The sequence below is a fragment of the Xenopus laevis genome, chromosome 1S (assembly GCF_017654675.1).
Source record: "Xenopus laevis strain J_2021 chromosome 1S, Xenopus_laevis_v10.1, whole genome shotgun sequence".
Taxonomy (NCBI): domain Eukaryota; kingdom Metazoa; phylum Chordata; class Amphibia; order Anura; family Pipidae; genus Xenopus; species Xenopus laevis.
This window is the reverse complement of record NC_054372.1, coordinates 142,475,652-142,488,286: the sequence shown is the minus strand read 5'-3', so window position 1 is coordinate 142,488,286 and position 12,635 is coordinate 142,475,652. Positions and strand designations below refer to the sequence as shown.

At 37.0% G+C, this 12,635-nt stretch overlaps 1 protein-coding gene across 2 annotated transcripts in view; it reads right to left on the bottom strand.

Moving 5' to 3' along the window:
* pi4ka.S (phosphatidylinositol 4-kinase, catalytic, alpha S homeolog) overlaps positions 1–12,635 on the bottom strand; it is a 69,541-nt gene that overhangs the window by 19,738 nt on the left and 37,168 nt on the right. The window contains 14 exon segments of one of the 2 annotated variants that reach the window (NM_001093416.1): positions 49–200; positions 1,019–1,177; positions 1,506–1,633; positions 2,866–3,022; positions 3,190–3,282; positions 3,992–4,012; positions 7,199–7,318; positions 7,659–7,748; positions 7,896–7,979; positions 8,074–8,155; positions 8,896–9,020; positions 9,695–9,765; positions 10,387–10,469; positions 10,771–10,904. In NM_001093416.1, the coding sequence (NP_001086885.2) occupies positions 49–200; positions 1,019–1,177; positions 1,506–1,633; positions 2,866–3,022; positions 3,190–3,282; positions 3,992–4,012; positions 7,199–7,318; positions 7,659–7,748; positions 7,896–7,979; positions 8,074–8,155; positions 8,896–9,020; positions 9,695–9,765; positions 10,387–10,469; positions 10,771–10,904 (1,499 nt within the window). 2 annotated transcript variants of the gene reach the window in all.

Sequence of the window (12,635 nt, the reverse complement as noted above, 5' to 3'; positions counted from 1 at the left end):
TGAGAAAACATTTTTCTATTTAAAATAAAGGGCAGCCGAGTGTATTACTTGAATCTAGGACCAATAGCTGCCACGTGTCGGTTCAGACTTCCTTTACAACCTCCAATGTTCAGGGACAGAGAGCGCTGCAAAAGGCTGGAGAAAATTTCCACCTGATCTGAGCTGCAGTATTTGGCAATCTCAAACCTTTGCATGATAAACTGAAAAAGAAAAGCAGACCTGGTCACATCAATAAAAAGAGTCTCAGCACAGACAAAAGTGTGTGAAAAAACGACCACTGTTTGTTTTCAGGGATTTCTTTCATTTTTAAAGCATTTAAAGATCACTCACAGTCTCATAAATCACTATAGTCATACCTTAGTAACAAAATGCACATCCATAAGGACATTTCTGTACAGCAGGGCTGTAAAACTAGAGGCTTGTGGGCCAGAAGTTGAACATTGGGACATTGTTGTGGCCCCTATCTGCTCAACTGACCTTTGTTTTATAAAATAATTTTGTTATATTTGGGCCTTAAAACAGTTACCATAGTAAACAACAAGCTCCCTTATACAAAGAAAAGATGTAGGTTACTTTGTAAAACTGTATTAATAGGAAGTAATTACCATTCCAATCATTTAAATGATTGGAAAGACAGTAAAAATCTGTAGGATTTAGCCCAAAATGTCCTAAAGATGTGCACTATAAAGGCATCTGTTAGTGGGGACACGGCCTACTTTTTTCCTATTTATACACCCCCATACAACAAGTGGACAATTACTAGTGCTCCTGAATATTGTTACTTGAATGTACATGTTCATCATCAGCTGTGCCTATGTTCCATATGTTTAACTAAAACAAGCCTTTTGCAAGCTACTAAAACATGCTAGAATATGTCTGTCCATCTGTGTCATGGGTAAACATATCCAAAATACTAAAGAGAGTACTACTATTGTCTTACTGTACCATACAATGGAACCATCTTCTTTAATGGTATAGCAGTAAAATAATAACTAGACAGCATACAAAGTTTACTCACATCAATCCATATATAGTGTGGGTTCACTTGTGGAGGGCATGGGCGTGGTTGGCTCTGTTCAGATGCAGCAAGAGGATCTGCCTCCTTCTCTTCTGCTGAGAAAAGCCCAATCTTTTGCTCTACAGTCATTTGCCAAGAACCCGCCATTTCACGCATAAACTGCAAAAACAAGGAACAAAATTAAGTGAAAATCTCAGCATTGTTTTTCTTTTATTAAGGCAAAATGTTGTTGCAAGGTTGACCATTTCACCAGGATGTTGAATTCAGGGGTGGGGGTCAGGGGAATAATTTCTTAAACACCAGTGAAGAAAAAGAAAGTCGTTTCTGTAACAAAATAAGTGTCAGGGGATACATTTCTTCACACTAAAATTGCTTTTTTTAACCCCTTTCAAAAATGGAGTAGTAAGGGTATACGAGGAATGCATATTCTGTGGTTCCCTAATTATATTGTAAGTAGTTAGCCAACATTTCTCAAGTTGTGCCATACCGGTACTTCAATGCCATTCTTAGCTGCAAGCAACCAGTCCCAGCAGGCGATAGCTGTCTCCATGCCGTGATCGGTGAACATCCGCAGGGGTGCCCAGCACAGATGGTGTAAAAGCTGTGTGTCACACTCTGTTGGTAAAGAGGAACATAAGGCAAAAATACAATAATATAATAACCTGATAAGGCATGTATTTAAGTGGGTTTTTTCTGCTGAGCTAATATCAATGATTTAATTTCTCATTCAGACTGCAAAGGTGGCCAAACACAGCATGATCATTTCTTTGGTACATATAGAATGATGATGATGGTTATCTTGGAAAAATCTCCTGTGTAGTCAGCAGAGAAGATCTGTTGGGAACCAATCAGGATCATCTTTTGCCACTACGGTTTTAAAATTGTCAGACTGACTATACACGAAAGCTTCCCAATTGACAAAACAACCAATATCCCATGGTACAATGATGTCTGTTCTGATTATTCCTTGGACACAAATATCCCGAAATAGTATGAAACCTCATATCTAATTACAATATCTGCATGTGTATGGGCCACTTACTGTACAGAATCTAAAGAAAAGAGGTCCAGACAAGAACACTGAAGGGTGTCATTTGGTGTCATTTTAGTGAGATATCAAATCAAGATAACACTGCAGCTGCATTCTCTGAATGCTATGTGAAAACAAACTTAATAGCACTACACTGAGATGAAGTTTAGAAACCATTTTTTAAAAAGAATAAACAGCACCTAAAAATTATTTTAAAGTGAATACTGTAACCATTGGATTCATGAACATACTATATAAGACAGTACTAAAATACCCCCTCCCCCCAAAAAAAGCTCAAACCAAAGACTGTTTGCATAGTAATATATATTTTATTAATATGATTTATTGGGAATAATTGGAGACCCCTCATTAACACTCGGTTAACAAAAATTCCACATTAGACAATTATAAAACTAAACTGTGAAGACCTAACAGTGTGCTGCTTAGAATGGACACCTTTTTTTATCAGATTATTTTCTTAAACTGTTGTATCACACAGGACTTAACAATTGGAAACTGGTAACATTCTATTCCACACATTGTCACCATTCTGTTCTGTACATTATAATAATGTACGATCTTAAATACAATGACAGTCAATATTTATTGGCCTGGTGGGAAACTGTTTGGGTCTCTGTGTAAACATCAGGGCCTATTTGAAATCCCAGAGCAGACCTGGCATTAATAGCATGCAATACATTGATGCACATGTTTGTGTTGTTGGGCTTTACTGATTTCACATAAGCAACAATGTGACATTGTCATACAACCAATGTAAGGCATTGTATAAAACTGTATACAAGTGGAACCCTCTTACCTTTACTGCTAATGAGCAGGGCAGTAAGTTTGAACATGACCTGTGTATAAGCCTCTGGTTGGCCACAGTCTAAAGCATCACTGAGGCGCTTTAGCATGAGCCTATTTAAGTCAGAAGTTCTGCCAGTTGCATCAGAGAACTCAATCATGCCAGCAACCTGCAACATAAATATAACGGAATGTCAACAAAGAGAACAGAGCACAAATTAACTTTGCATGAACACAAAAACAAATTTAACAAACAGATTTTTAATGCCTGCAGTTACATTGTCTTTGTCATTAAAACCACACATGGTAGTAAGGCGACAAATTACAAATCCATTACCTCTCCAGCATAGCGGTTGCGCAGGTTCAGAGATGCCATAAAGTTTGAATAATCCTTCTTGACACAGGCTGGCCTTTCGGTTAGTTGTGTCACCTTAAAAGAGTACAGAAAGCACAGAAAGTGACAATTAAGGCTAAATACTGTCTTTGTGTCTCAGATATAATGTGAATCCCAACCTTAAATCAGAAAGAGCTACAGATTAAATGTGGAAAGGTACAGAGAGATGTATGAAAGAGGAATACGCAATGCCAGATAATTTTGAAATGCACTTATGAATTAGGTTACTAAATGTAACTGCCATTAAATAATATTATTACAAATATCTTCTGCCAAAAAGTAACATATATTCTATGGATATACATAGTTACATAGTAAGTAAGGTTGAAAAAAGACACACATCGATCAAGTTCAACCTTTTAGATATATATTTATATTAAAAAGTCTTTGGGTTGCTGCACATAATTGGCTAACTATTGGGCTGACTTTGGATAATGGAAGCTGTAGCATTACTCTCCATAACGTTTGACAGTAAGAGAGAATGACTCTGGCAAAGCTGCAGTCCCCTCTAATTCTCTTTTCCAGATCTGTAAGCAGAGTATAATGTTAACAGAGCAGAAATTCCAGATGGTAAGGAGTGGCAGTCATATTGTAACTGAAAGGAACTCTCATTACTCCAAGTCACCAGGTTAATTTTCCAACAGAGGATAGCTGGAAGAGACTGGTAAGTGAAAAATGAAGTTTACCACACCCAGAAAGCAGGACAGGCAGAGCAGCAAATGGTGATGTGCATGTTAGAACAAACCTGGGCAGAGGAAGCTGGAGACTGGAGGGAAGGGCAACAGACAATGCAGGGCAGGGGCAACAGGAACACATGGGTAATGAGACCACATCATCAGGATGGGAGAGGGGAGAGAAAGCAATAGAATTAAACTTGTGTAGACACATGGTTGGGAAACAAAACAAAACACCATCAATGCCAAGGACATTTAGGAAGCCATGCTAATGTGTAGTAAAGCAAACAATCTCTCATAGCTCAGCCTAACATACTATGGATTCAATGGAATGGTAATGATATTATGTAAAACTACAATTCCTTAAAGGGATTCTGTTATGATGTCATTTTTATTTCTAAATTACACTGCAAGTAATTCACTCTACAATATAAAATGTAATTCCTGAACCAGCAAGTGTATTTTTTTAGTTGTAATATTGGTGTGTAGGCAGCCATCTCAGGTCATTCTGACTTGTAATGTGCTTTCAGAAAGAGCCAGCACTTAAGGATGGAACTGCTTTCTGGCAGGCGGTTGTTTCTCCTACTCAATATAACTGAATGTGTCGCAGTGGGACCTGAATTTTACTATTGAGTGCTGTTCTTATATCTACCAGGGAGTGGTTATCTTGTGTTAGGGAGCCGATATCTGGTTACCTTCCCACTGTTCTGTTGTTAGGCTGCTGGGGGGGGGGGAGAGAGAGGGGGTAGATATCGCTCCAACTTACAGTACAGCAGTAAAGAGTGACTGAAGTTTATCAGAGCACAAGTCACAGGACTGGGGGCAGCTGGGAAACTGATAATATGTCTAGCCCCATGTCAGATTTCAAAATTAAATAGCACTATTAACTGCTGTGTTTTGAGAAAAATGTTTTTTTCCATGACAGTATCCCTTTAAGGCACAAAGCACATTCATATGAGTAATGCACATGATCATTCATTTAACACTCACACTCAACCCTCTGAACTCAAAGAAAGAAAATACTGAGTCCTGTATGGGTATGCCTCTGCAACATTAGCTTGTTCTACTAACATACAGAACCCATGGCACAAAGTACATATGGAAACTATAGCACAATGCATGCAGATGTTATATCACAGCAGGAAACATGGGATTCACATTGCTAATTATATGGATAGATTGTAGAATTTCAACTGAAAGACAAAAAGGTTGTTGAGATTGGATTGTTGTAAATCCACAGTAACTGATTCAGCATGAGAGTGCTGTGTTTGGCACTAACCAGGTAATACAGTGAGGGTTTTAAAAAATACTATATTAGTAAAGGTTTTAAGAAAATAACATGAATATTATTTACACAGCAAATGAACGGAACCATAAAAAATGTACACTGAAAAAAGACAGAAGCTAGACCAAACAAACTACACAAAGTTATGCTTGCAAAGCTTTTTAATTTAGGGGTCAATTAAATCATACAACAATAATAAAGAGACAAAAACATATCTTTTGATATAGCCCTAACTGTAAGATATAACACATTTAGGGGCAAATTCACCAAGGGTCGAATATCGAGGGTTAATTAACCCTCAATATTCGACTGGGAATTAAAATCCTTCGACTTCGAATATCGAAGTCGAAGGATTTTAGCGCAAATAGTTTGATCGAACGATCGAAGGAATAATCGTTCGATCGAACGATTAAATCCTTTGAATCATTTGATTTGAAGGATTTTAATCCAAAAATCGAAGGATTATCCTTCAACCAAAAAAACTTAGCCAAGCCTATGGGGACCTTCACCATAGGCTAACATTGGGTTTGGTAGGTTTTAGATGGCGAACTAGGGGGTCAAAGTTTTTTCTTAAAGAGATAGTACTTCAACTATCCAATGGTCGAATAGTCGAACGATTTTTAGTTCGAATCCTTCGATTCGAAGTCGAAGGTCAAAGTAGGACATTCGATGATCGAAGTAGCCCAAAAAACACTTCGAAATTCTAAGTTTTTTTACTTCGAATCCTTCACTCGAGCTTGGTGAATTGGCCCCTTAATGTAATATTTTGAATAAGCACAGCTGCACACAAGTCTACTATCTCCATGGGGCAATGGAAAGCTTTCACTGGAGTTATAAATTACATCTCTCCATCTGCTAGCCTGAGAAATAAAGCTGGACTGAGTAGTTGCCAGGAGAATGCTTCTGGCCTCAAAACCCAATGTCAATTGTAAAATTTGGTAGTGAAGGAATAATGGTGTGATGGAATAATGGTTTATTCTAGAGTCCCTGATTTGAGTGAATGCAACACTACAGCATACAGTGACAACAGTTTGGGAAAAGCCATTTTCTTTGTTAGGATGATACAACCCCAAACCAGGTCTGTTTAGAATTGGTTTGCTGAAATTAGATTGTCCTGCACAGATCTGTGACCTCAACCCAGCTAGAAGATTTAAGAGAATAGCACAACACCATGTATGTTGCAGGTGGGGAGCTTAACCCTTTTATTTAAAGTGACCACCTGTGCATCAACATTTCGGGGGGGGGGATTAACCCTCCCTTCGTCGACGAGTGCCGACCGTCTAGAGAGATCTGCACCACCAGGGCAGGAAGCTTTGTGGAAAGGGTGAGAGGTGCGGTTCATCTACACACAGAACCTCAACCCAGCTAGAACATCTGTGGGAGGAACTGAAACACTGAATGTGAACCAGGCATGATGGCCCAACATCAGTGCCCAACCTCACTAATTCCATGTGGCTCATTAAAAGCAAATGCCAGCAACAATGTTTCAACACCAAGTGGAAAGCCTTCCCTGAAGAACAAAGGCTGTTAAAGCATCAACTTCATAACAATACCCTTGGTTTCAGAATGAGGTGCTGGACAGACAGGTGTATGGATACTTGTAGCTGTTACGTTTACCATATCTTAAATATAAGGCAAATATATTGATATAAATATACCAAAGCTGTTCGTTAAATAAACCCATAAATAAAAATATATTGTTCACAACTCTTATAGCACTGCAATAAATGCACCACTAGGGTATGAAGATGGATTTATATTTGCAAGGTTTATTTTTCTTGCAGCGGTTGTATTGTTCTACATAGTAAGTTAGGTTGAAAAAAAGACACACGTCCATCAAGTTTAACCTTTTTACTTTTTTTGACCTGCCTATCTGCCAGTTCTTAAGCAGTAGTCCAAAGAATGCACTCAGTATAAACGTGCTTCCCATTTTACCAATTAGTAAATTCAAAAATACTAATCATAAAATAGAATTTCTATATACATTACTCACCCCCAGGGTAGTATTCTGCCTGTTGTACCCAGCAAAATGCAGTATGCTTTCAGTAGCCATGGCAAGGCCAGTGTGCTGGGAAAGGCCGGACATCCAGTTCTGGTGCTTGTTCAGGTATTCCTAAAATATCAAAAACCAGTGTCAAGTGAGATCTGTCTCCTGCCACTGACTTGTTGGATTGATCACTACTTTCACAAACCTGCCAATGCAGGAAGACCAAAGAACTGATACAGACACATTGTTAAATACTCTTTCTTTAATTGTTTTAATGATTCAAGCCGCTCGCTGCACTTCACTGTTTAAGCAGACATGAAAATGAAATGCATTACACTTAAAACTTTCTTTTCTCCTTATCCTAAACTCAAGATCAATATGAAATTGAGAATAAATTCCTAAACCCACACTGTAACCTGTGACACATGGAAATGTTTGTTGCTTCAGGCTAAGCCTTAAGTAATACCTGCAGGTGGGACTTGGTCACAGAAGGGGCCCATTTCATTGCTTCCTGAAGAATCATGCCACATCGAGCTGCAAAGTCTTTGACAATGCTCTGCAATTAAACAGAAAATCAGAAATGTAGTTGGCTGATCTGTAACATCTAAAAACTATACAAGATACAGTCACATATCTTACTCATTGTCACTACACTGCAAAAGAAATCAGCACATGTGAACAAATATTCAGGGTAATCTCATACCTCTCTGGCCTCATAGGTATCAGGAACAGTTATTCTATAAGGTGCATCTGGAATGTCATAATATGGTTGGTCTTTGTGAATATCCTGCAAAAGATTCACATTCACAGTAACTTGCACTTAACAGTGAAAAACAGACTTCAATATGTTTCCAACCACAGAATATTCTACTATGACTTACTGCACTAAGAGACAAGGAAAGAGTCTGCAATATGTCCAACATGGTTTTCAGCACAGTACCACTCCAAAGCAAGTGGGGAAATCTGAAATTGTGAGAATGCTTAGTTACAAGAATGCATACAATACTATAGTTCTCTATTCAAGCAAGATTACTATATTTTCAGTTATATATTTTGAGGGTTCCAGTCACACTAAACCAAATTTGCAAAACCATTTTTTTTTGGAAAATTAGACTATTGCTACAAACAATTTGTAAAGTAAAGCAAACAATAAAATGAAATCGGCAAACTGTTTTAAACTAAGATCAGTATACCCTTCTGGCAAAAAGATAAGCATAGAAATCATTATATGGGGCACACAAGCCTCACACAAGCCTCCCTGCTTTTTCCTTTCTGCACATTTTCAAGACTAACATTTATCATTTTAAGAACTGTCATTGTATAAAAAATATTATAAATAATCACCCATGGGGGGTATGTTCCATATATCTGTTTTGATGACATATTATAGTTTCCTATTCTTTGCATAAATGGCTAATTAGTATGCCACCTCAACAGAACATTTTTCCCCTGCTGTAAACAATTCAAGCCATGTTGGCAATTGGACATTCCAAACTGATTATGCTGAACTATTTTTTTAGACCTGGAAATATCAGTAGCCTGCGTTCATTTCTAAACATTTTAGCAAAAAAAAAAAAGATCGTAAGAGCAAATGTAAGTAATAGCATGGCACAGCTGTAGTTCTTTGTATAATTAGTAAGAAAATGTATAATGACATATAGTGAAACTGGATTATGAATGAGAAATGTATGAGGAATACTCACTTGTCTACTAGCCCAGACAAGTATTTGTCAGCTACACGTCGAATACGCTTGTGGATATGATTGAAGTTTACCAGCAGGAATTGTGCATGACGCTCTAGTTCTTCCTCATTCTCTTTCGTTTTAGGCTGTGTGGAAGAATACACACAGATATATATATACATATATATATATAGGTAGAAAAGAGAAAAAGGACCGCACATGCTCACCGCTCTCCCCTCAGGTCAGGTGCTCAGTCAAACAGTGTCCCCACTGTAAACACGACAAAGACTCGAAAGGCAGACGGCACTTCTGAAAATGGGGTTTATTGGAGTTCCTGCTGGAAAAACCTAACGCGTTTCTGGAGTTATCCCTTAGTCATAGGTTAGCCTATGACTAAGGGATAACTCCCAAAACGCGTTAGGTTTTTCCAGCAGGAACTCCAATAAACCCCATTTTCAGAAGTGCCGTCTGCCTTTCGAGTCTTTGTTATATATATATATATATATATATATATATATATACACACAAGCATGTAAAGACCCAAGCTTCCTTAGGAAGCACAGTAAGAAAATAAGGATGGCACTTCCAGTGCTGGGCTAATATCAGCAGGTATGGGCCATTTAAAAATCTAGTTTTGTAAGTGTCAAGCTGCATTTACCACCTGGTCCTAGAAAACAGACAGAATCTAGAGGTTTCTGAAACAAAAGTTATTAGAAGATCACTTCAACAAAGTTAAACCAAAGCTGAGCTTCTGCTTTACAATCACCACTCTCATATTCAGAAAGCAATAAAAACTGTTACAGGCACACTTTGGCCTCACCTTATCAGCCATCACAGCCAGAAAAGCTTCAAACACTTTGTCAGCTACTGCAATAACACACTGCATCATCCCTACAGGAAAGAAAAGAGACAGTGTTAAGGTTATGGACAGCACTAACAGTGACAGATGCCAAGCAATATCCATCTAAATAACAGAGCAACAGCACTGTGAAAGAAGCACACATAAGTGTGTGAATTAAAAATTTCATTGCAACTGTGATGGGATTTTTCTAAATATACTTTTTGCAACGGGATCCTGAGTGCCGCTTTATTTACGTGGATATACTATATATATATATATATATATATATATATATATATATATATATATATATATATATATATATATATATATATATATATATATATATATATATATATACACACACAGTATATAGGCACTCACAGGATTTGCACAAATAGAGAGAAAGATTGTTATCTGATGAATCAAAATTAAGGTTTATTAAGCCTTAATAAACCTTCATTTTGATTCATCAGATAACAATCTTTCTCTCTTTTTGTGCAAATCCTGTGAGTGCCATTACTCAAAACACTATATTTATAATTTTTACTTGAGCACCCAGGTTTTTTGGTTAACGTTTCAGATGTGACACACACACACACACACACACACACACACTATGTCATTGAGTTCTTGGCTAGTAAATAAAGCATATGGGGTTCAAATTTTACCTGATTTATCCTTTTGGATAGCTTTATCCTCAAAGTAAAAAAACATAACTTGGAATCGATCCTTGTCGGTGGAATGCAGAACCCTAGAAAGGCAAGTTATACACAGAGGTTATAGAAAACTGAAGATTATGGGTAAATACTGTTAATTTCATGTTATTGTATGAGTAATCTTTGTTATTCCACAGGAACTAGAAGCTTTAAGTCTATATATTTGCAGTGACAATTACTGATTTTTTTTGAAGAACTTTAGGAATATAAGGTATATTCTCCACATACACCACTCTCTGATTAAGGCAGCATGATCGGATACATATGGCCAGAGAGCACAGGCATTTCATTGCGCAGCAGAGATAATTCTTTAAGGCACGGGATGTGAATACCTACCTCATGTGTTCCAGGCGGTACACAGATAGCAGGTAGGTAGACATGGCAAAGTCCAATTTGTTGATGAGTGCAGACACTTCCGGAGCAGGATCAAGAATGCTGATAATTGTGCTTCTCAGCTCATTAAGTTCAGCCTAAAGAAAAATTCAGTTAAACGCATTTGTCCCAAGGAGGCCAAAGAGACATCATTTTTAACACATTTATATATAAAGTTCTAACAACCCACTGCATATTCAAAAATATAAAGTAAGGCCAAAACAACAGATATAGATTTCTCTCCAAAGCTCGACAGGGCCAAAGTTAGTAACCTGGACGCTAATAGCAACCTGGCAAACTATATATATATATATATATATATATATATATATATATATATATATATATATATATATACATATACATATATACATATATATATATATATATATATATATATATACAAAAACACGATCTGGAGCACTCCCAAGTATTGGTCAATGCCTAGGTGCTGGTTAAATAATCAATATTAAATTAGCAAACAAACCGCACAACCAGGTCTTGCATAAAGTGTAAAAATCAAAAACTTATTTTATTATCAACGTTTCGGCTCCAAACTTAAGCCGTCTTCACCACCTGAATAAACCGTTGAATTCTTTTGGAACACGGAGTGCTGGTCCTTTCTGCTAATTTTCATATATAACTACATTTGACCTAGCACCCGGCAAAAAAACGCATGTGAAGGAGTGCGGGTATTGTCTATATTTTTGTTATATATATATATATATATATATATATATATATATATATATATATATACACATACATAGATACATATATATCAGATTACGATAAACCATTGTAAGGCTTTAATTTAAGGATTTCAATGTGAAAATTGTAACTTAAAAGATTACATTTGTTTTGTGTCTTCACCGATAGCAGAGACTCTTTATACTGCATAAGTTAATCAGCAATTCAGTTATGAGATAAAACCATAAGCAGTATAAATCTGTGCTGAATATGATAATAACATACAAAATAACTTCTAGCCCGAGCTATCTTCTGCTGAATCTTCCACTTAGGTTCATTTCGAATTAATACACACTACCATCAATTAATTTGTCTGAACCAAAAGTACCTAGAGGAAACTCATGCAAGCACAGGATGAACATATGAAACACCTTGCAGGTAGTGCCTGTCTGGAATAAAACCCGGGATGCAAGACATCAGTGCTAACCAGTGCACCACTATGCAGCCCATATTTCAACAAGATACAGAGGCACTGTGTATTGCTCAGAGATAAAGACTACCACATTTAGAACCAAAACTTGCTTAATGCCACTATTGTGCTGAACAGAAATATAATTTGCCTTTCAACATATCTGGAAACAAATTGCAAACCGTATATTTGGTTTCCCATACCACCACTCAGTATCCAACCCTATAGCCTTGGTTTTAAACTCATTGCACCCTGATGTAAAGTCACCAACACCACCAAACCCATAATGGTATGAAATAAGCTGAACTCTACAATGTTTGTAAACTCCCATCTACGCAGCCCAAAATGCAGCTAACATTGAAGCAGATTCATCATCCTGTCTATCTAAAAGAATTTCAGAACGGATATCTACAATATTTAGCCCTTTTCAGTCAATTTGGTATCCCTACAGAAATGGTGATGAACAGAACTGAAAATATCAGTGGAAATGTATACTATTTTTACTACTTATAATTATCTTTCCAAAGATAATGGAGACTGAAAAGATTTTGCTGTATGGCTCAGTATGCAGTTATGCCACTGACAAATATTGCACTGTTTTATGGTCTAAATTTCTAGGCTGTAATAAAATTAAGCTTCTCTATACCTATTTCTAACTAGAAATAGTACT